Source organism: Malurus melanocephalus, unplaced genomic scaffold (assembly GCF_030028575.1).
Source record: "Malurus melanocephalus ecotype Western Australia unplaced genomic scaffold, MMel_1.1 scaffold_134, whole genome shotgun sequence".
Classification (NCBI taxonomy): Eukaryota; Metazoa; Chordata; class Aves; order Passeriformes; family Maluridae; genus Malurus; species Malurus melanocephalus.
The window spans coordinates 1,305,551-1,329,631 of NW_026623366.1; the positions used below are offsets into that span (position 1 = coordinate 1,305,551).

Here is a 24,081-nt window from a genome sequence, read left to right on the forward strand (position 1 = left end):
GAATATACCTGGTTTAAACATCAATGCACTCAAACTGTATAGTAATACATCAGTCCCCAGGGAAATGAAAACATGCCTTCTGGTAAATGAACATTAAATCTTACCTCCAATATTTGCCAGCTACAAAGAAGTATGTTTTTCCTGTGGTTTCATCACTGTAAGCTGCATCAAGTCTTTTAACAGTTTTTGGGAACCCCAAGTGATAGATTGGTTTGGGATAGCCAGGTGCAACATCATATCCCCTGATGACCCAATATTTATCCTCTGAAAAAAATGAGCAAATTTCATTTGTTATTGCTGTTTATAAACAGCATTTACTTGTGTTTCAGATGTGTAAAAAACAGTATGTCTAGATGTCACTGTTATTCCTTTCAGTTTACTACTTTAGAAAATGTTTCAAATTCTTACACTGGGACTACATCTTGAAAACAGAGGAAATGGATTTTTTTTAAGAATAAATCATTAGAACGCTAGAATGACAAGGTGTATTGGATAGAACTTTTCCAGATTATTTTTTTTGAATGAATATAAGGTATTTGTGTGGATAACAACTTAAGAAAGGCTGAATGTTGATGAATGAAGCCATTGCCCTTGGATTGGGACAGTGAATTTATTCAATTGTTGTAATATACTATTTGATTATAGAGCCATATAATATTTTGAAAACTTGGCAATATGCATCAAATTAAACTGTTAAGAAAAGCACACATCTAATTAAAATGCTTTGRTAATTTTAGATACAATGAACATATTTATATATGGTAATAGGTCATGTATTATAGTATGGGCATAATTAATTTAATTGAGATATTTGAAGGGTATTTGAGACCTTTAAAAAGAAGGACTGATTGTTAGTTCAATTTAACAATTTTCCTTTCACAGTACCATTTTCCACCAACATATTTTTGCATTTTTCTTTCAAAATATAACAAGTACTATTAGGTATATCAGTAACTGTAGCATTAAAATGCTGTATTTGTCAAGTGAATTCAGTAAAAATCCTTCTGCACAAAGTGAAGTGCTGCTAGCTGAAGAGAACTACACCTGAAGAAAGGTAGCTGTTTTCGTGGGTTTTTTTTTTTTTTTTTTTTTTTCTCCAGGGCATTAACTGTAAGGGAGGTGAAAGTTTTCTAGATTATGACTTCTGGAGATCCATTACAGCAGTATGATCCTCTGGTTCAATTATATCCAGAAATGTAAGATTATCGTTCTACTTCCTTAAAAACACTTTAACTTCTGTAACWGCATAGTTTGTGAAGAAGCAGAAAGTAACAGGCTGGAAAAAGTGGAGAACTTCTGATTYAATTACCTTTAAAAGCTAAAATTTCATCCCTCTCAACGTTTTCGTATGCAGCTTGGATTCCTGATGGTAGCCTTGGCCAGAACAGTGAGATGAAATTGAGCTCTGTCTCTGTCCTCTGAGGATGCTTGCGCAGCATGTATCTGTTTTAAACAAAATTGATGTCATAAAATAATTCCATTCTTATAAAAATTTCAAAATTATTATTATAGTTCTTGGAGTATAACAGAGGGCAAGTGGATACTTGGATGTGAATAACCCCCTCCACAGAATGTAAAAGAAATCTAGAGCAAAGACATTAGTAATTTTAGCACCTCAATTACATGCTAAAAATCAGGCCAATTTAATATAAGGTTCAATTTTCTTTTTTTTTGTAGGGCAATAAGGTTCAGACATCTTTTTCCGTGGCTGTGCTTTGGGTTCTGCCCCTGCTAGCACGCTGAGGATGAGTGTGGGACCCATGGGCACATTGCTCAGGGATACATGAGAGCTCTTGCTTCACTCTTTAGTTGAATTGAGCTCACAGATGAATCTGTTGCAGTGGTGGCTGCAGCAATAGAATGGCTGGAAAACAACCTACAAGTCCAAGTCACCTTCCYGACTTTTATCAAATAGGGCTCCTCAGATTAGTGATCTGAGAAGGCCCTTCTGTAAATACATGGTGATTTTCTAGTGCTTCTCTTTTTCTTACCTTCCAAAAGGACAGTTTTCCCTCTTGGATTTTTTTAAACTACCAAATATTATAAGAAATAATAGATATGTTTATTGTTGTTACCTGCCCTTGAAGAAGAATATTTCTCCTCGCAGGGTAGTAATAGAATCAAATGTCAACTTTGGATCACAAGCTTCTGGAGTTATGGGTCCTGTTGGCTGCACAGCAACATTAGACTGTCCTGTAGAATGAATATTTATCATTTRGTATGGAGAAATATGAGAAAAGTGTTCAGAAGGTCTCTGAGAACCCAGAAAACACTTTCTACAGAGAATTAAAAAAGGATGTCATTTAGGATCTATCCTTAAATGCAGAATTCCAATGCTGTTAAAACTAGTTGTGTCCATCTTTTCCAAAATGAGATTTTTGTGGAACTGGAGTTCAGCTGAAATTAGCTTCCAGTAGTTATCTCTTTTTTGTAATCCATTTTCCAGAAACTGTTAAATTTCTCTTTTTAGTGGAATATCATATATATTCATTTTACCATTTACCAGCCTCCCAAGTAGAAATATTAAATAACTACATATTTTCTTACCATTTATCAGCCTCCCAGATAGMAATATTAAATGAATGTATTATTTCTTACCATAGATGGCCTGAATTCCATTAATGTCATCCTGAGGAAGAAGGAATTCATTGGGGTCTGTATAGGAGTAAGTTGGATACATCAGTGCTCCAGGATCATTYGAATGAGACAGACCCAGTGAATGGCCAAGCTCATGGGCAAGAACGATGAACAAATTGTAGCCTGTAGGATAAAAAACATATGAAATGGGGAAAAATCTGTTTCAATGTTTAGCACAGCTGACTAAACGGGAAACATATGTTCTAAAGCACACAAGAGGTACAGGAGRGACTCTAATTCTGTCATCATCACAATCCAAAAGCATTGTGGCTGAAGAGTTGGATGAGTATATAATGAATATCTGGCTCTAACTGTGGCCTTGCTGTCATTTCTCTAGCATCCCTGTGTCTTAAACATGAGCCTTTCCCCTGCTATCACATAACCTGCCCAGATCAAGGATCATGTCTGTGGTGAGGGATTGCTGGCAGTAATGTAACAGAAAAAGAACTTCAAAACAAACAAAGATATTATAGTTTCAGTGATACTTGGAACACCCTAGTTAGCACCAAACTTTGAAGTGCTAGTTTAAAAAAAAAGAAAGAATTTGCTTTCAGAAGTCTATTGGCAGACCTTCTTGTATCCAAGCTTTTGCTTTCCTTTCAACGAAAAAGTATTTTAAAGTGTTGACCTTAAAATCATTGTAAACCCTTATGACCTAAACATTTATATGACATTAGAAATGCCACTGTGATCTAAAAATCTATTTTCTGCAAGTTCGTGACTAAAAGCAGCAAGAATAAAAGCAAAAAAATAAAAACGGGAAAGCAGTTATAAATTAAAAGCTCTGTCCCTTTTACTCACTTCTCTGTCTGTAGTCAGGCTCATGAAATAATAAGCGTCACATAAGGTAGGACTCTATGAGGTTAAACCCATATAAATAGGTTCAGCTACCAAATGTTTACCTCTTCCATCTYTTGTCCACTCTTCCTCCTCATCCATATGCACATCTCCACCAATGCCTTCACCAGGCTGGAATGCATGAGCCAGCTGCCCATTGGGACCATCAAAAGGAGAATTATCACGGTGGTCTAAAAGCAAGAGGTGAAAAAATCAGTTGAAATCAAAAATTACTTCCATGACTTTAATGGATATTTAATATCCCACGTTATCATTGTTACCTCTATAGGCAAAAGAGATCACTATATCAGCTTCTTTGTTCTCAACCCTTTGGAATGTCAGYGGTGTCACATTGCTCCAGACATGGAGAGCTTTCCTGACTGCTTCATCYACATCAGCTCGTCTCATCTTTGGGGTGTAATTCAAAATCCTTCAAAGAAAACCCAATACATTATATATTGTTTAGCAAATCGCTGAAAATTCARCATTTTAGCTGAAAAATAATAACGTGAAAAAGTAAAAAGTCTTAGACATAACTTCCATGAATGAAAATTARTAATGRCTTTGTTCTAAATATCACCTTCTTGAGCATCTGTCTTCTTCCAGAAATCACTTMATCACTCCAGATGTCCATATATGGCATAAAATAATTACTTCAGACCACCCCACCCCAAACTGGGATGCTAGGTTTATATCTTTTTGACTAAGATTAGTGAAGATTACCTGTATGTCAGATGATTTCTTTTCCATTTGGGATTGCCTGGTGTGAACACGTATTTCTGTACATCAGGTACACCACATCTGGKTTTTTTCATCATCTCCAGTGTGTCAGGATCAGGTTTTCCAGTCACTTGCAGTCCAAAGAATGTTTGCATTTCCTTGAGCTTTGCAGTGACAGGGTTTTCACCATGGCTTCTTACATGGGGATGATGATCCTTCTGAAGGTCGTAGAAATTTTGTAGATAACTCTGAATTGGAGTTTAAAAAGAAAAAGAGCATTGTGACTTATCAGCACTGTCTTTAGTCACACCTAAATTTTCTAAGTGTTCTTAAAATATTTCCATATCAACATCCCCTGTGTTTACCAGGACCAACAGCAACCTGTTTTCTTCAGTACAGTTTTTCTATAGTTTTCTGAAATTGTTTCACTCATGAGGTGTATCAAGAAATGTCTTCAAAATCGAGTATTTACTATTAATAAGTAAGTCTATGTTATTTACTGTTCCAAAATAACAAGTACAGCTAACAAGGAAGCTTATAACTGATCTCATCCAAGCAAATTGCAGCTGGCAATGAGAATCCACACAGCCAGGACTCCCACCAAAGGAGATGACTACTACTAGAGGGTCAGACTTGGCAAATCGTGCCTTTTATTTTCAGCTACAGAATATGATATTAGRAACTCAGGCCTTCCCACTAAATGTCTGCGACAAATTACATTATGTCTATGAGAGTTCCCTTTTTCCGAAATATTCTAAGATTGATCTGTTCAGCCAAAGCATGAAGAAAGATGCCTGTTTCAAGCAAGTTTCCTTCCTTATATTATTAAGACCAGTCATATCACAAGTTTCACAAGAAAGCTTACATTCTGAAATGTAAATTGCTGCTTAGTTTGACCGCTGCTGCTAGAACTCATGCCTCAGTAGATGTGCTATTGCTTCCCTGACAACACCAAAAGTGAAATATACAATATGCAGATGACGTGCAGGCAAATAAGTTCTGCATGATTTTCCCACATTTTCTAGGTTGATAGGAAAAGCTTTCTCTTGAAACCTCTGCAAAATGGTAGTTTTAGTAGTTTTGGTAGTTTCTTTAGTTTCCAGCCATATTCTGTGAATTGCTGTTATAGTTTTGTCTCAGATTACCTTATGTTTCCCTTAGATACGCACTGAAAAAAATACTTACCTCTACGAGCTGTAGGGTTTTTCCTTCATCTTCTGCTTCTGGAGCCACAGGACGTGCAGAGGAGATGGCCACACACAGTGACAGGAGAATTGCAAAGGTCTTCATCCTCATCTAAGTTTGTCTACCTCAGTTTCACTCTTGAGCTACTGAGCACTCTTCTCAGCTATGTTTATATAGCTGATAGTAAACCAGTGACTCAGACTTTATAATATCCTCTGATTAGTAAAAATGATGCATAACAGTTTCCTCATCAGGTAGTGACACAATGTGTTTCGCTAACATTACTACCCTTAYTTTGCCTGAGCCTTCTGTTTTGGGCAATTTCATAACATGTTTAACAAATAAGGAAATGTTTTTCAGGTAAAATGTGGAGCTACATTTCATATGGGGTTTTTTTGAATCATAAATTWAGACCATTAATGTCATGAGGTTTTGACAAACTGGAGAAATGATGAGAAACATGTAAGAGCAACATAATATGTCATATGATAATCAAATAATACCGTATGTGATAYGTATGATTTAATCATAAACAGACTATAGAATATTACATTGCAATATGTAACAGCAAAAAACAAATGACAGTAGAAAGAACCTATCTTATTTAGAAATAATCAGATGCATAACTCCAGCAGGACTATCATCAGTTATCTAACAGTTCTATCTAAAACAATCTTAAGATGTTAGCAGAAATGAGTGCTAAAATGATTCACCATTTTTTTCTGTTATTGACAGATTCGGTCATGCTACTGGAATGCGTAATCTTGATTTCCATATGTATGGTAAGGAACATTTCTGCTTTTGCCAGCATGGATAAGGTCTCATCTGCCATAGTGTGTTTSGACTCAGGCAGAGAAAGATGGACTCTGGGAGGAAAAGACTCCATGAAAGAAAACAGGAATTTTCATCAGTGTGGAAACAAAGATTAAAGTAAACYTTATTTACTCTGTGTTCACTGTTTCATGGAAGGAAGAGAGAGAGAACCACRATAAAAGCTGGTAAATATAAGTAAGCTTTTAATAAAAATTTAGTGAAGTCCAGTCTCCAAGACCCTAGAATGGTCTTAAACAACAGTGATTAAGTTTAGACATGACATTTGGGATTCAACTGCCTGAGCATTTGTGTTATTTGGAATTCTCTAGGGAATCACACTTGACCTCAGCTGCCGTGGAAGGATGCAGGTTTCCATAGCTCCTGTGTTGTGGTAGCCAGCCCTGAGTGGGTGTATCAAGTACAGCAAATGAACAATGAGGTGAAATCTGCTTTAAGTGTTTAGTTATATAGATATCTGTAAGTTATTTACGTATTTAATTTCCCATTTCGGACACTGGATTCTGGAAGGTAATTCAACTGACCATGTAGCACAGCCTTCTAGATGAGAGGAATTAGGCTCTCATTRCCACATCAACTSTACTGGCTGGGTCCCTAACTAACAGTGATAARAGAAGTTTAAAAATCTYGGTCACATATCTGCCRTGTAGAGCYGTAAACTCAGGAAAACATTTCTAAMTGGAAGYGCCAAARTAATTGGCCWGAWGGGGATATGTATTTGCTAACTCTGCAGGGTATCAGGTACAGACTGGRCATCTTTCAGRAYGGCTTTWTTGTTCCTSTCCTTATTGGAGGTAAAGTTACTTMTTGTAAACCTTAACAGAAAAACTGTAAATGTTAGCATGCGAGGGGGAAATACAAATAAACACCAYTATTTTAATCATGCTGGGAATTCTTTACTTACTTTCCCAAACATTATGAAAAATAATACACTTAAAAAGTGATTCTAGACTACTGTGATGTAGCACTCCCTAATTATATCCAGGTTCAGCAGAGTTACACCATTCCTGGGAAAAGTTAATTACCTTATACTTTCCAATGCAAGTCACTTAGCTTGCCTGGAGTGATTGATTGAAATTAATATAAGACATTTCAAAWGCAGAGGCTGGGATTTGAATTGACTAGAAAAAGAATTCCTCAAAGGGTACAGCTTTTGTAGACCAAAGAAATTCATCTTCATGGTTCATATTCCAAGGAGACTTAATTATTGGTTATTCTTAATCCATCTTGATTCAGACAAAAATTAGTTTTTCCTAAAAGAATTTTTTGTGTTGCAAAGACTTGGCTACAACTCAAAATATTCTGGGATTTGTGAAATGCTGCTTAACTTCTGTTTCTAAACTAGTCTTATTTTCCTGTAACTTTTTCTTCTCCTGTGTTTCTTTAGCCYGGTTTATAAATTTCCTGATTCAATACCTTAATTTTTTATTTATTTTCAATAGGAACTAGTTAACTTCTTATTTCTTCTATTGTTTTCTCTTATTTTTTGGAGGCATCATAGGCATGGTTAAACACGTACAGGCAAACAAGAGAAGCGGATTAATCAGATGCATCTGGTGGCTGGGATAGGAACGTAAGGAAATCGTTGCTGTGGCTCTCACAGAGAATTTCTTCTGCCTTGCAGATTTTTGTGAAGGGTCTATGGCCAAATTTCAGCGTGAACAGGAGGATACTCTTGAGTCAGCGAGAGTGTCAGAGAGGACATCTGGCTGTTGTCTATGAAACTTTAAAAAAATCACTTTCCAAGGAAGCCAGTGGAAGGACTAGAAGGTCCTGGACTCCAGCACTAGCAGTGGGAACTCTGCATTTGAGGAGTCACCGAGTGAAAAACCTTGAGCAGCATCAGGAAGAGGAAGCAGAAGCAGTGGCTTCCCCCTGTCTCAAGCATTTCTGTGGTGCTCAACTATGAGTTTGTGMCCCATTTCACCATCTGCATTGACTTCCTACTGCGTGTCCATCGGCACAACACCCTTAAACCCATGTTCCAGGGAAGGACGGGTTTCACTCATCTGCTTTCCCATGGTGTGACAGCTAGTGCATCACCACCTCCTCCACCTCAAATCCTTGCCTTCAGACAAAGACTCAAATCCCAACAGAGTGAAACATGAATATACCAAAACAAAACTGAGATCTCCTCAGAGGAGCAGGTCTCATGAGAATTGTTACTGAGTGCCGACTAGTGCCTACAGAGTTCCGCATTCTTCTTGTGGGACCACTGTGCTACACCTGYATCTGACTGGCACTGTCCCGGCCTCTCACTAAACACCATTTCTAGTTATTTTCCTATGTGAGTGGCTCTATCCTGCCTSGGCAATCTCAGTGAGTGCCTCTGGGGTGGGGCTGGAGGCCCCCGAGTCAATGGTGCTGTGACTGGGTGCAAGTCCATTGGGTACCCATGTATATGTGCATGTAGCTATTGGGATACAAACACAGCCTCACTGCTGGACCTGGGCTCAGAGAGCTGCAGCAGCATCAGATCTATCAGGATACCAGATTTGGGCAGCTCCAAACACTGTCCCTGCCAGGAATTTGCTAAAAATTGTAGGCATTTGGAGTCATAGAATGGCTTGGATGAAACCTTAGAGGTAGTCTTGTTCCAACCCCTCTGCCATRTGTAGGCACACCTTCCACTAGACTCAGAGCCCTATTCAACCTGGTCTTGAACACTTATAGGGGTGGGACATCCACAACTTGTTCTGGTGCCTTACTACCCTCCAAGTAAAGAATGACTTCCTAAGATTTAATCTAAATCTCTTGTATTTTAATTTGAAAYAATTTGCTCTTGTTCCATCACTATCTACCCTTGTAAAAAGTCCCTATGCYTCTTTCTTACATTCCCCCTTTAAATACTGGAAACCCACAATCATATCTCCCTGAAGCCTTCTTGTCCCAGCTSTCTCAGCCTGTCTTCATAGCATAGGTGTTCCAAGAGCTGCTTACATGGAAACTATTAAATGGAAAATGGATTTCCATTTGYTTTGTACCTCACTTACCTAGGGCCTGGATTTGACCTTTTTCCCTTTTCCCCTAGCTATCTCTGGTAACATGTTCTTATGACTTCCACCCTCAGCCCTGACTGAATAATGAGAAAATAAATTCACAGTGTGAATCATGATGAGGTTTCCCTAAATCAAGTCTCATTCCAAAATTACTGCAGAAAAGGGAACTTTAACAGGTAGTTCCATAATTTTACTGTTACAGAAATGAAAAGGACTGCCTCACAATTCTTAGAATTGTTTACTGTAACAGTTTGTCACGATGTTTGCGACTGCTTTCTCAACAGCAGACGGCTCTACAAAGAGTTGTTGTTCCCACAGGAAATACGTTTCYTTCCACTCTGTGCTCTTATGTATATCCTAATCCTCTCATGTCTTTCCAAACTATTTTGAAGCAACAAAATAAAAATCTGCAAACCTAGAATGTTATAATGAARCAGTGTTCCTGGGAAGATGTCACTTTTCATTTGAAGTCTAATGTGTCAAAGATATGTCATGTCACTCTACAGCAATATTGTACTGATTGCCAGATACTTGCTTGAAGTTAGAGGGCTCATCAGGACTTTTTCCTTAATGAACCAAATACATTTTAATACTTTAAGCCTTTAAAACAGCTGTTTTAATGTTTGCACAAGCTCATAGCTTCACGTCACCCAGTGTTAAACATTTCCTTTATAGAACTGCTGTTGGCACTGCTCCAAGTGAATGACCAATCACTCAGTTTACAAACTGGGGTGCTGTGCTGGGCATGTGTTTGGAGCCAATTCTATGGTTCAAACACTCAGAGGTCCAAAGGGCACTGCGATAGGGCTCAGGATGTCTGGTGCTGAATCAGTTCTACTTATCCTGTCGTGGAAAAGCGATTCAATGTGACCAGTCCCACGCTGGGGCAGRGCCTGAGTTACACCTCAGTGACTTGCACTGTCTCAAATGTGGCATCATCAATGATTTCAGTTAAAGGAGGAGGGAAGGAGTGCCACTTTCTGTGCCAATCATCTGTTTCCTGAACACAGGGAAATCAAATCTCATTCTACATCCTTGCAGTTGGGCTGTTGCCTGGGATGGCAGTCTGGTCTGTTGTGTCCAGGTTGATTTCCCTAATGGCAGATAGGTCTTGGGATGCCCTGCAGAATAAGCCTCACCAACGTGAAGTCCTTTGCATCTAAACTTGGTGGTTSTCACACTAGCTGTGCAGATGTAACACTTGTCCTGAAAGAGACAACGAGAAGAGATCAATGCCTCCACACTGATCTACAAAATAAATCTGTATATTTCCTGGGGATCTGCACTCTTTGGGGCATACTGGAACTCCTAAAGATTCACAGTCTCCCAGCTGAACACATGGCACAAATGCCAAAACATCCCGTSAGMCRGCTACYGCTTGTGAACCTGCAAAGGCAGKTTTATTCCTGGCAGCCTGATGKAAGYTCAGAGGAATAATAYGGAAACAAAGTCTGCTCCTAGGCASTTTGTAAGTATTTTCTCTATAATATCAGTGGCACCTAAAAYATGCATCTTKGCAGTTCTCAGTYGTCTTAAGCACTTCTGAAYCCACAAATCTGCTGTTTCTGTCACCAAGAAAAGGTTTTCTCCCCACAGMACTTCAATTAACCAAACCTAACCTCTCATTAGGAGCAAGTTCCTACAAACAACATTTAAATGGACTCATTTAAATCTTATCCTATTCTGCCAGGATTTATCAGTTACCTTTGTCTGGTTTGCTTAGGTGGCAAACCCTCTGCTCTTAGTCTGAGTGTTTAAATCACTACACAATGTCTTTCAGCTCAGCTCAGCACCTCAGACTCACCTCGTTTGATAACATATTTGTAATCCTGCCAAGAAATGTATGAAAGGTCATTCATCCCTTCGAGGCAGGATGTGCGTGTGAAACCAAGAAAACCAATAAATAGTGAGAAAAATAACTTCCAAGCCAAACAGGTTTTTTCCTGGGTTGGGTGGTGTTGGCACTTCCATGTCAGTTCTTCTGGATTGTGTCTGCTGGTTGTGCCATGAAGTCCTCAAAAWGCAAAAGGCAAACATAAACATTCAGATGTAGGCGAAGTATCCTCCAAGAGAAGATGATGAAAACCACAGCAAATGAGACCACTACCTATAAAACACAGAAAAAACCAAAGAAATTATTGTAATCTGAATTCTAAAGTCACGTGAAAAGYTTGATCCTTGTGAAGAGTTGTAAAGCAAAAAGAGATATGAACATTCAACACCAAACCAGATAAACTATACTAAGATAGACAGTACTAGAGACAGCTAAACTCTACTTCTGCCACAGATCCAAGACTTCATATTCTCAATTAGTATGACTGTCAACATGCACAGAAATAAGGAAAGAAAGAACTCCAACTAATCAGAAATCACGAAAAAAAAAAAACAAAGAAGAGTTGGATAAGTATGTGACAGCCCAAAAACCACAAAACAATCATGAAAGGTCTAGTACCAGCCAGCTTTGCTCTGAGTGAGATAATCGCATCCAAGAAACAATATTGCCGAAAGAAAGTTGGATAGATCAGAGCTGGAAGAGATTATCCCATTTAAAATTATATGGTCTCATTCAGTTATCCACAATGGAAGTGATGTAGAAGCACAGATACAGTAGAAGAGCACCAGCAGTAGGAACTGCAGAAGAAAATTATTCAAACCAAAACAGTCCTTAAGGAGCCAGAAAAAAAAAAAAAATCTATAAAATCTGAGCCAAGCTATTCATGCATCTTTTTAACTTAAGATGTTTTAGATGAGATGATGAACTGATTAAGCCTTGTAGCTGTGAGACCAATCAAAAAGCCATAACAGAAACATGAAGGAAATACAGAATTAGAAAACAGGAATGGTACGAGGAGACTAATAAGAAAGCAATAAACAGCACAGAAAGACTTCCTGATAAATTCAGTAGAAACTTTCAAGTTACAAGCCTTGAACCTGCTTCTCTGACCTCAGCAATATCAACCATTGACCAGAGCTACTCATTTCCTTTTCTTGAGGTGCTGTGATTAAAATTAATCATTTTGACTGTAATTCTGCTTGGACAGCAAAGCCTTGTTTGCCACCTCTACAGCAGGTGTGGCAGAAGTATTTGCCTTGAAAGGCTGACAATGCCATAAAACACTTTTGACCCTGATAGAATCCAGATAAGAGTTCCTCAGTGACTGGGGAGCCCCATTTGAGTAGCCCTGCYACCAGGGGTTTTAAATCTGCATCAGAAAAAAGGTTACATAAAGTGTATTAAAATATCTMATTGCAGTCTTGTAGTGCAATTTTATGTGTAAATACTATACAATCACCTTGTCCCAACAGGACTGGAGGCYGTGGGCATAAACTGAAACATGGGAGGAAACATCAGGAAACTGAACACCAGGAAACACTTTTTTTATTGTGAGTGTGACAGAACATAGGCACAGGTTGCCAAGTGAGGTCGTGGAGTCTGTGAAAAGGCAGCATTCACAAAAGATCCTTAGTAGCACACTCCAGGTGGCCCTGCTAGAGCAAGGAGGGTTGAACATGAACCAGCCTCAGTCATCTGGTGGTTCTGTGACTCATGGAAAAGCAGAATCAAACAGAAGAACTGTCTTTTCTCAGATTTTTCCTTTATTGGAGGGGAAGTTGTTTAATGAGGCGGAGACACTGGGTGCTGGGAGAGATGTTTTTACATGCAAGAAAGAAGGTCTCTTCTCTGAGACCTTAGATCTTTCTAGCTGTCCATCTGAATACTTGTGGGCCCCAAGCGATGTCTGGCTTCAGCATCAGGTAGATTATTGTCGGCAGTACTGAACTGGAGGCTGGTTCATGTCTGGGTCCAGAGAGACATGAGACTGGACACAGAGACCRCCACAGACAGAARACATGAGGCACTTGGACACATGTGMMARGGRWTGGTGGAKCCATCCCATTGCTTGCTCYCTCTGGTGAGAACTTCTGTCCCTGGTGAGGCACTGGCACGGAAATACCAACAGCGTGGACACCCTCAGTAGCTGCTCTTAAACACACAGCCCTCCCAGCACAGCTTCTGGCCCTGCACCTCCTCTATACCCARACACATTCACAGCCCTGTAGCTTGCAGCCGTGCTCCAGATGCTGCATTCAGATTTTTAACCCCCTCAGCAGCCAGTCCAGCCTGAAGTTCACCCAAACACACACAGAAAGAGTCCACCCATGCATGAGGAACGGTTTACTGAGAAGACAAGATCAAATGTGCAGAGCATGGTCAAAGAGGCACGCTGACTGCAGCCTCTTGGCATACAACCCTTTCATCCACTTATCCCTCCATTTTCCCTGTGTCCCCCCAATCTACCTTAATCGGTCCATTTCCTTGCCTTTGGTTTTTTCCTTGCCTTTGGTTTGTAATCAACTCACAATAAATTTTGAACATTCACACTTTCAGCTTGACATAATAAGTTTTACAGAATCCCCAGGTTGTCTCACCCTGGATATTGATCCCTATTGCCCTGGCAGTGAYCCCTAAGCCTGGGAGGTGACAAGGACTCTCTTGCACTGACATATGATCATAATGTCCCCAGCCTATAGGGTCTCCGCAGGGATAACTGGAGAGGAGCGGAGGCAGGTCAGCGGTGTCTGGGTTTTCCCTACATGCCAGTGTGTCCATCTGCTCCTCTGTCTGTGGAGATAAGCCTTGGAGCACAGAATCACAGAATGGGTGAGGTTGGAAGGGACCACAGTGGGGTCATCTGCTCYAACCTCCCCAATCAAACAGGGCTGTCATAGAGCACACTGCATGGGAAATGACATATGTCAGTAAATACCTTAGGGYAGAATTCGTCACACTTCAATTTTGCCTTCTATAGTCAGTTGTCCAACATCAACTACCTCTGCAGTCAATGAAAAAAAGAAGCATTTCCCTCTCTCAGCACCCACCTCAGGCTGGGTGGGATTTCTCTCTGGAATTCCTGTATGTCTCACTGTAATTATGAGCAGAAGTTTGATTAGTCTGCTTGCTTAACTCTGAAATAWCTAAAACTGGTTGAAAGCAATCCTATCTTGAGGAACAGGAATGTTCTTCCTCATGGACTCCTGGCACCATGATAGAGCTCTGTGTAGGGTGATGTGCAGCATGAAGTGTGAAGAGAAGATGGCAGAAATGATACAATCAGTCACAATTTTTTTATCAAAAGTAAAAACTCTATTGTTTTCTGGTAAGCTAGCCAGCCACATGTTAGCTACATCTGTATTTAACGTTGGCATGTGAAGTACTGTTCTGTTATTTACAGAAACAGATTGTGCAGGGACTGAGGTCTGCTGGTTAGTGMTGAAGTACTCGTACATTCCATATATTTATAGAGAAAAAGCATTTCTAGCACAGTAACACCATGTTCTTTCCAACACCATTACAGATTTCATTTTTTTTTAACATGGAAACCAGAAGTTTGTCTTTAGGAAGCGCGTCACTCTCTTCTTATCAAGATCAAACTCAATTTGCTTTCTTCCACAGAAGAAATAAAGGAAGCCTAGAAAAAAAAAACAAACAAAACACACCCCACATGAATTGTGATATTGCAGCTGTAAAGATTAGTATGGTTTAACAACATCTTGGATAAAATTATGCTGCCAACATGCATCCCCCACGTTTCTTTGGTTTGAACACCTGCTCTTACCCAGGGCCTGTGTTGGAACCCCCAGCAGGGTACATTTCTGGCTACCTATGGGTAGATATGGCACAGAGCAGAGCGTGGCACACAAAGCAAGGTGTGAGCAGGGRCTCGCTGGGTGGGTGCTGCCAGGTTACAGGCAGGGAAGGAGATATCCAGCCTGGGCAGGTCACATCCACCCTGTCCTCTGGCATCTCTCAGCACCACGAGTGAGATGAGACTTGTTTTGGAGGAAAATGATACGTGTGCCAAGAAACAGCTAATATGCATAGGATTGGATGAGCAGCAGGTGGGGAGCAAGGAGACAACTGGGAATCTGTGACAATTGGCAGTGTGAAAGTATCCTTGAGTCTAGTCCTGCATTTCCCTGAGTAACATTCACCCTCATGCAGGAGAAATGGCGCCAACTGGGACTAAAAAGTCCCATTTTATGCCAGAGGGTCAGTTTTTGATAGCCTTGCTCATCGCAGGCAGACCTTATGYTGTTGAAATGTCACTGTCTTGAGTGTTGGTCTTCATGGTGTGATGTGCACATCAGCATGCTCACAGATGTATCTGTCCCTTAGAGCTGGCCTTTCCAGATGTGCTGTGATGTGCACATGAGCATGCACACAGCTGTATCTGTCCCTTAGAGCTGCCCTATCCAGATGTGCTGTCATGTGCACATCAGCATGCACTCAGATGTATCTGTCCCTTAGAGCTGGCCTTTCCAGATGTGCACCCTTCACCAAAGGGTGCCATTTTTCATACCATCACCATTTTTCAAGGGTGTAAAGTGAAGCATGGGATGGTTATGTGACTGYTTCAGGGTCTTGTTGGCCATCCTGTGGGTTCTGAGCAGCATTTAGWAGTGCCTCTCTCTGCCCAAGCACTCTCAGCCCTGTGACACTGAGCATTCCATATAGATTTTAGTATGAACCGTTACTTACTTTCATGTTGGAAAACAGCATCAATCTTCCCATTAATTCCTGGRAATGCATCTCTTATCAGTAATGGCTTCCTATCCATAGACTGACTTCTTTTATCATAACTGAGAAAAATTACAAGCAAACCAGAGTCAATATGAATTGGAAACAACTCGTGATTAATTATTCTCAGCTCATTATCTCCTACCTATCAAAAAATAACCAAACTCATTGAAGATTTTTAGTATCATTTTGGTAGTGTAGAGAGAGACAAAATTTGCCATAAATTAATTATTACTCTATTAACTGCATTAAAGGAATTGCTTCTATTTACTCCATCTTACAATACATCTAAGAATACCTAATATTGAACCATCACCACATATCTGCTTTATATTTTTTCTAAGAGACTGTGCCTAAAGTGGCTATAGATAATAGACAATAAAGAGATCATTTTCATGTTATGTTTCTGTAAGAAATGTTCATCAGGAAAAATATGTTTGTKTGTTTKKTTTTTTTCTGAAATTATAGGCTATTTTAATCAATTTATGTAAGTTACTTACAGCAAGCTATTAGATTTTTTGGTGAAGGGCAGTTTATCTTTCAGTGCTGCAATAAGAAGGCTAGGGAAAGCTTTTCCCTTTTGATAATTTGCTCAGCAAGAGATTTAATGATAAAAGTGATCATTCACTTTACAAGATTTTGACTGAAAATTAATCAGAATTCTGTTCTTCTGCCTTAACTACAAATATATGGCTGAATAGTTACTCTAGGGTAACCTCTGTATATTCAATGGTTTGGGCATTGTGGTGGAAGGAAAGACAAGTTTTGTCATTCATCTACAAAAATTCAAGTTCTTTGCTGCTTCCATTACAGGAGTAGGCTGTTAGAAATCTATGTAAGACAAACTTAATCAGCAGGGACTGGATTGAAAAGAAAAAAATAATAACCATGCACAGCAAATAATTCTTTGCAGTGCATGGCATTTATCAGCAGCTTCATGAAACTATCTGTTAGCAACCAGAAAGTGGGTGACATTCTCCTTCTTACTCCACAGAAACATTTTGATATAAACACTGAGCTTCTGACTGATTTTCTGAGATGTGGAACGCTATGATGGCTTTTTTTTTTTTTCCCCTGAAGGCAGCTAAATGAAAATAAATAAACAAACTGTTAAGTAGTTAAATTGATCAAAAGGAAAGCTAAACACACAGTTTCAACCTCCTTTAAAATATTTTTCTGCAGCTGTGACGCTGAAAGAGATCACCAAAAGTGTCTGACTAATGCATCCTAAATCATGACAGGATACTGATCATGTGATTATGTTTGCTTCTATTTAGAAAAGTACCAYAGGAAATATTACCTCCAAAATTTGTCCGCTATGAAGAAATATGTTTTCCCCTCATTTCCATTATGAAAAGCAGCATCAATTTTGATAACATCCTGTGAAAAGCCCAGGGTGTAGAGTTTTTGYGGGTATCCAGGAAGAATGGTGTCTCCTTTCACAACCCAGAACTCATTCCCTGTTAAGAAAAGTTCATAACAGCATGCTATGAGAATCTTCTTCTGGGAATGRCAGTATCCTTTTCATGAAGCTAATGGTTACTTGAAAATAATAATTGAACTTGAAAATAACTGTAAATAGTTACAGTCCAAAATTGCAATACTTGTTCACATCACTTGCTTTTGAAAATTGAAATTTCAATCTTTCTTCATACTTGCATTCATTTCCCACTAAGTTTTCCCACGAAGCTTGGAAGATGCATGTGGTATAATTTTTAAATTCAACAGATAATTTCCCAGAAAAAAAGGGAAAATAATGACATTCATTTTGGGAGGGAAAATTTTCTATAGGGATATTAAAGATAAGATGCATATTCTTTAATTGGATAATATTTTTGCTATCTCTGTGATTGAAACACACCATATTTATTGAACTAAGTTAAAGATTGYGAAATCCTACAGAAAGGACTTAAGTGATTTTGAAGCCAGACAACCTGCCAAGCTAATTGGGAAGACAACATGGGAAAATATAAAAGACAACATTTTACCTTTAAAAACGACCATTTCATCTTTTTCAGGAATTTCATATGCAGCATCAACACCAGGTGGCAGAAGTGGCCAGAACGAAGATATTAAATCAAACTCAGCTGTTCTGACTGCTGGATGTTTGCGCCAAATAYGCCTTGTGTAAATACAGGAGAGATTTTACAGAAAATCAGATGTTCTCACACACTAATGCATGAAACCACAGCACGGCAACGAGGGCAATATTTATCTGACTAAAACCAACCATGTTGGTTGGGTTGGTCACACTGTAACTTAATGTAAAGACAGTTATTTCCGTGGTGGGATTGCTCTYTTCTTGATGCAGACATCTAAAATAGGTCAGATGAACTGGCTTGTCAAGATGTTTATTTCCCTTAATGCAGAAATTGGGCTTAGAGAGACTTSGCTCACATGGCTGGTAAGGGGTAAGAATTTGGGAACAAAAGCCCAATTTTCCTTTCCTTTTGTTATTATGTTAAACCCTCTCTACAGGGGCTCTTCAATCAGATGTTTTGTCAGGATTAGTAAGCCCTCAGCTCTCTCAAAGCCAGGACAGCAAGGAGGGTGTGAAGCGTCCCAGAGCTGGTGGTGTGTTTAGCCAAAGCTGAAATCTCCCTGAACACTTGGGACATGCCTACAGCCTAAAGTGGAAACTGCCCATGTTTGCAGAGGAGCCATCTTTTCCCAACCTATTCACTGCATCCTCTGTTCCAAAGGTTATCCTCCTCCTGATACTTGCCTCTCTTCTCCTCTTTGTTTTTGTTTTCCATCTCTTCTCCTGACACCCTGTCCTGAATGGCTGATATTCTGATTAATGTTATTTTTCTATGCTGTGGGGCATAATTTAAAAAGTGACACCCAGCTATTTAATTTCCAGAAGGTGACTTACTTGTCTTTAAAGAACATTATTTCTCCACGGAAAGTGGTGGCAGCATCAAAAGTTAAATTGGAGCTGCAGCTGTCTGGCAGTTCAGGATCTTTTGACTCAGTTGGGTCTTTTACCTCAGTAGATTCCCTTTGATCGTTGTTTGCGTTAGGAGATGGTCCTAAAATAAGCAAAATTTTAAAAACTAAAACTTTTGTAGTTTTAGTTTTTTAGTTTTTTAAAACTAACTTTTGTAGTTTTTTCCTAAAACTACAAAAGAAATTATAGTGTGAACTCATTGAGATCTCTCCAGTACACAAAAATATCACTGAAAGGTATCCAAAGTCTTTGAAATTGYGAGCAGTAGCTGATGAAAAATTCTGAATTACCATAGAGGTACTGTATGCCAGTAATATCATCCTCATGAAGGAGTACAGAAGGGTCAAATTTCCTGTAAACTGGATACATCAGAGCATCGGGGTGTTTGGAATGGGCAAGTCCCAGTGAATGGCCAAACTCATGGGCAGCAACATAAAACAGGTTTGTGCCTGAAAACATCAAACAAAACACATAATGTCAGAGCTGTGTCTTTACTTGTCCTGAATAACATGAAGGGAATAAGGCAGGTCAGAAGCTTTCAGACCTCCTTGCCTAAGCWAATGAAGTTCTTGTGGGAAATTCAGTTGGAGACAAAATTCTGGTCAGAAATAAAAATAATGGAATTGTTATAGCAGAGTACAAGTAAATAGTCTGTAGATCTACAGAATTCAGTGTGGGAGAAGGACCCTGGGCCAGTGCAAGTGAGGTAACTGTGCAAGGAAGAGGTTGGAGACTGGGGAGAACGGGGAGCCCCTTACAAATGAATCTCCACACCCCAGTGTATGGCAGAAGCTCRGCTGGGGCCTTAACTTCTTAAACCAGAGGGTCAGAGGCTTCTAACAGCTCTGAAAACCAACTGTCCARTGCTCCTTCACATCAGTGGCAGTTCAAGGACTTGTTAAGGAAGAGAGGAGATAGACTCTGCACCCTTGATTCCACGTGCAACTTTCTTCAGGAAGGGCTTGGAGAACTGAATTACCTACCCTTTGTGCTTTGGGTCCACGTTTCATCCTCATCAAAGTGAGCATCTCCACCAAAGTCCTTTCCGGGCGCATAGGCATGAGCAAGGGATCCTCCTGGGCCATCAAAGGGGATGAAGTCGTTGTGACCTGAGGAGCAAATCCCAAGCACAGCTGACTGGGGGTCACACACACATTGAGCAGCAAATAGCACTTACAGATTCAGTGAACTACTGGCAGCTCCCTATATTTATTTTCTTCCTCTTTCTCTTCATCTGACATTATGCCCTTCCCCAAAATCGGTCAAGAGTTACAGCCATAGCACCTAATGACCTGTTTTTTTTCTATCTGCTTTTTCAACAGGACATTGAACCCTGCATGTGCTGCCTATGAGGAGGAATCATTCCAGGTCAACCTCTCCATAATTTGCAGCAACATGGCAATAATGTGTATTGGTTACATAGAGTCTTACCTCTGGCTGCAAAGGAGATCTTTATGTCTGCATCACCTCTGTCCTTCTTGACGAATCTCAGTGGGGTCACACTGCTCCAAACACTCAAGGCTTTCTTGATGGCCGCGTTGACCTCTGCTGGACGCAGGTCTGGTGTGTAGTTTACTATCCTTAAAATGTAACAAAGGAAACCAGTTGTGTGCTTACCACTCACCCTGTGTTGCACACTGTCTTGACATGAATAATTCCATTGTGATTACCTGTATGTCAGGACTTGTTTTGTCCATTTTGGCTCTCCTGCAAAGGTGGAGAACCCACCTACGTCAGGGAATCCACAGCGGGGTTTCTGTACCAACTCCAAAGTGCCAGRATCCAGTTTCCCTGTCACCTCCAGCCCAAAGAATTCCTGCATTTCTTTTAGTTTTTGGGCCATTGGGCTATTAATTTTCCAAACAGAAGATTCTCCATCTTTCTTAAAGCCATAGTAATTTTCCAGGTACTTCTAATGAGAAAAACCAAAATGAAATTAGAACAACAACTGCGTTTGATTTTGAAGCTTTTAGGATGTTATACTAACATCAGTCAGTCATGTGCCTTTGCTACTTTTCTTTCTGTTCATGGCAGCATGGATATTAGTTCGTTAAAGCCGGTATGAATACTTTTCTCATAATGGTAGTTTTGGTACAGAATGGTACAAAACTATAAAAGTTTTGGTGTTATCAAAATATATTTACAATTAACATTTGTTTAATAAATTATTTTCTGATAATGTGCCCTCCACTTATCCTGTGCCCTAGGGCTACCTAGAGTCCTTTAGAGGAAGTAATTTGAAATACATAACTGAATATAAAATTTCAGTAGTAATATCTCATTTTCTCACATTTTAGACAGTAATATTTCAGAAAACAATACTCTACTTCCTTCATGAAGAGTTATGTTTCGCAATATCACAAGTCACAAAAATAACCTCATTGCCACCTGAACTACAAACCAACCCTAGACTGACTCAAGAGTTTAATTATTTGTAAAATCAACACAGAATGAATGCATCATAATATTGAATTGTKATCTAAAAAGCATTAAACAAGATAAGCTGGTGTTTAAGTAGCCTTTGTAATCTCATTACCCCCCTCCAATCTGAGAAATATTCAATCCTGTTGTTTAYTCTGCTTGCTCTTTGGCTATTGTTGCACAGAATGTAGGGCAGAGCKCTGCTTTCCTCACCTGGACAAGCTGTGTGCCTTCTTCCTTTGTCGCTCTTGGATCTGCAGGGAAAGCACAAGAAAGTGCTGCACATAATAACAGGAGAAACGGGAGATTTTCAATTCTCATTTCCAGTAGCCTTTAGACAAGTCTTTTTTGTAGTCTGCCACACACTTGCTTCACCTTTATATAGTATTTGATTGCTTTATAAAGCTTTCCAATCCCTGACTCAYTGGTTCTCACAATGTCTAGCTAGCAACAGAACATGCAAAACAAAGGTTTTACTATAAAACAGATCAGTGCTGTCTTTCATCCGGTTCCACCCTTGTGTTGGTTTTGCAACATGGAAATATGATTAATGAGAAGATAATTGACCTGTAGCTCTTTTTAATAAGCTTATTAATATTTTAATTGTTAAAATGCAGTCTTTACTCTCCAAAACTTAAAGCATATCTCTTTAAGGCTTTCCATTTAAAGTTRATATTGATTTCAAATGAGTTSTTGAAGTACCTAAAGGTATAAATATTSCCAGATGGTTGCAGAACTGTAGACTACAAGCAGAAAATTTATTTTCTACCTTTTTTTTTGGCGAGGAGGGGGATTGACACCTTTTTTCTCAGGAAGCCATTATAATGCCACCATCTTTTCCTTTGGTAGAGTCCTGTCACTGCTATAACACCCTGCTTGATGCAGCAATGCTTTCTTTATGCGGTTTTYTAAAATAGCATGCACGTGGATGTAACTTTCTTTTTTTTCCTGCAGGAAAATGTGGAATTAACACAAACAAGGAAAACACATCCCCCAGCACATATAAAAATTATAAAAATTGAGTCAAGATGTTTTCATGTTACTTTTATTCAGCAGTTTTTCCACTGTTCTCAGGAAATTGTTCAGTAATTTGTATTTCACTATCTCCCTTTGCGATACGTATCAAAAGGTTCTAAAAAGCTCTGAGGTTTTCTGGATCAAAGTCTTTGATGGCTGTCCTTGTCAGAGAGAGGTTTCTTTGCTCTCCATTTCTGCCATTGGTGGTGAGAACTCAGACTCAACAGCAGGTCCACTCTGGATTGGGTCCATTTTTCCTCTGTATCCAATCACACCTTCTGTGCATCACCACAAATGAAAATAAAGCAGTGGGGATGGGAATCCTGAAGACAGATGTCTACTGCTATTGAAGGCAGTCTTACACGTCCAAGACTTCTGCATGGGACTGACACAGGACTTTGGGAAAGCCTGCAGCACTGAGGAGCAGGTGGGACTTTGAATATGCAGAGATAAACACCTTCCCACAGAGCTGGTGCAATAACAGAGATGTGAAAGGAGAGGTTATAAATAYGTTGTACACTTGAGGTATTTGCTGAAATTATTTCCTGCAGAAGAGCACTRTGCTGGTACCAGAAGGATCCCCAGAGCACAGCATGCCGGTGGCCATCCACAGGCAGCACATGAGGGATTGCTGGCTCTGGAACAGGGACAGGCAAGACTGGTGGTGCCCTACAAGGGTTTCCTGGTCACTTAGGGTACTTTTCTGCCCTAYAGGCAGAGACCTACTTGAGGCATTKCTGTTAGGGCAGACATCCYCTCCCCAGTCCYRCAAGGAGATGGACAGGMWYAGGGAATGACCCARAATGAGCCAGCTGAGCCAAGGGGAAGCAATCCCCTGAGGGAACTTTTGATAATGACTCCAGTCACAGAGTTCTGAGAGGTGCCCCTGAGTGGGGGAGATGAATCTAAGAACTGGGTGCAGACTTCTCCTGTGCAGATAAAATATCTCTCTGCTAAAACAGCTTCTGGTACTTAGAGCCCCCTTGTAGCTTTCCAACTCCTTTTTCGCTTCCCTCCATATCTCCATGTGTACTAGAAAGAAGTAAATTTTCATCATCCACCTTTCTCTCTAATGAGAGGACTATTAGGAGCCATTAAAACCACCTAGGAATGTATTGATGAAATTTATATAGTTTTCTGATTATCAGCCTTCTCAAGGACATGTTTTTGATACTCTGTCAACCTCTCCACCACTTTTCTTGATGCTATTCCCCAATGCTCTCAAGGGATCAATCACCTAGAATATGCTTTATGAAGAAAATTCCATAACCACAGAGATTCTCTTTGATGTTGTTCTTTGGGTCCATAAGTAGCATGATATATAATATCAATCTATTTTTTTGGCTTAAMGAAGTGACTGTGAATATTGCTGTGAATATTCTTTTTTTCAACCTGTGAAAATGTCTGAGCAAGCTCCTAGGACTGCCCTTATGTCCCCCTCCTCTGAATTAATCTTCTGTCTTGGATGCATTCCCACAGACACACCCTATATTAGCTGCACCTGAGAAGACATATAATACTGACAAGAAGTATTAAAATTTGCTCCTTTTTTCCTGGCAAGGTTATTGCTAATTCACAGTTTATATATTTTAAAACTGATGAGTACTGTAGCATAGAGAAAACAAAAGAACATCTCACGGAACCTCAATAGCATGTAACTAAGTTGGTGTGCTCTACCAAGCCAAGGGCTTAATTTCTCAGAGTTTGAAARTGCTCCTCTCTGCTGATTTACTGTATCCTCAGTGTCCTGGCCAGGCTGGACTCTGGTAGCAGTGTAGGACCCCTGGGAGAGCAGGTCTGATCAGGGGACGCTTCTGAGCTGTAAAATTGCAGTTTCAGCCTGTGCTGGCATGAGCATTGCTTAACTCAGTGCCTTCGGCACCTCCTTCCTGGCTGTACTGCAA

The 24,081-nt window shown here is 39.7% G+C and overlaps 2 protein-coding genes across 2 annotated transcripts in view; both read right to left on the bottom strand.

The window, feature by feature from the left end:
* Nucleotides 1–5,524, bottom strand: part of LOC130576284 (interstitial collagenase-like) — a 6,933-nt gene extending 1,409 nt beyond the window's left edge. The window contains exons 1-8 of the mRNA XM_057370826.1: nt 5,380–5,524; nt 4,198–4,442; nt 3,756–3,904; nt 3,540–3,665; nt 2,599–2,760; nt 2,076–2,193; nt 1,310–1,443; nt 105–264 (exon numbers count right to left, since the gene is read on the bottom strand). Coding sequence (XP_057226809.1) covers nt 105–264; nt 1,310–1,443; nt 2,076–2,193; nt 2,599–2,760; nt 3,540–3,665; nt 3,756–3,904; nt 4,198–4,442; nt 5,380–5,490 — 1,205 coding nt within the window. The 5' untranslated portion in view covers nt 5,491–5,524. The remainder of the gene's footprint in view (nt 1–104; nt 265–1,309; nt 1,444–2,075; nt 2,194–2,598; nt 2,761–3,539; nt 3,666–3,755; nt 3,905–4,197; nt 4,443–5,379) is intronic.
* Nucleotides 5,525–13,108: 7,584 nt separating this feature from the next.
* LOC130576288 (stromelysin-1-like) lies at nt 13,109–21,631 on the bottom strand. Its single transcript, XM_057370829.1, has 10 exons — nt 21,374–21,631; nt 20,410–20,651; nt 20,171–20,319; nt 19,723–19,848; nt 19,030–19,188; nt 18,665–18,821; nt 17,778–17,911; nt 17,090–17,249; nt 15,751–15,851; nt 13,109–14,680 (listed from the first exon to the last, which is right to left on the bottom strand). Exons 1-10 carry the CDS (start codon nt 21,479–21,481, stop codon nt 14,580–14,582), a joined length of 1,437 nt encoding a protein of 478 aa, XP_057226812.1. The 5' UTR covers nt 21,482–21,631; the 3' UTR covers nt 13,109–14,579.
* Between the last annotated feature and the right edge of the window lie 2,450 nt (nt 21,632–24,081).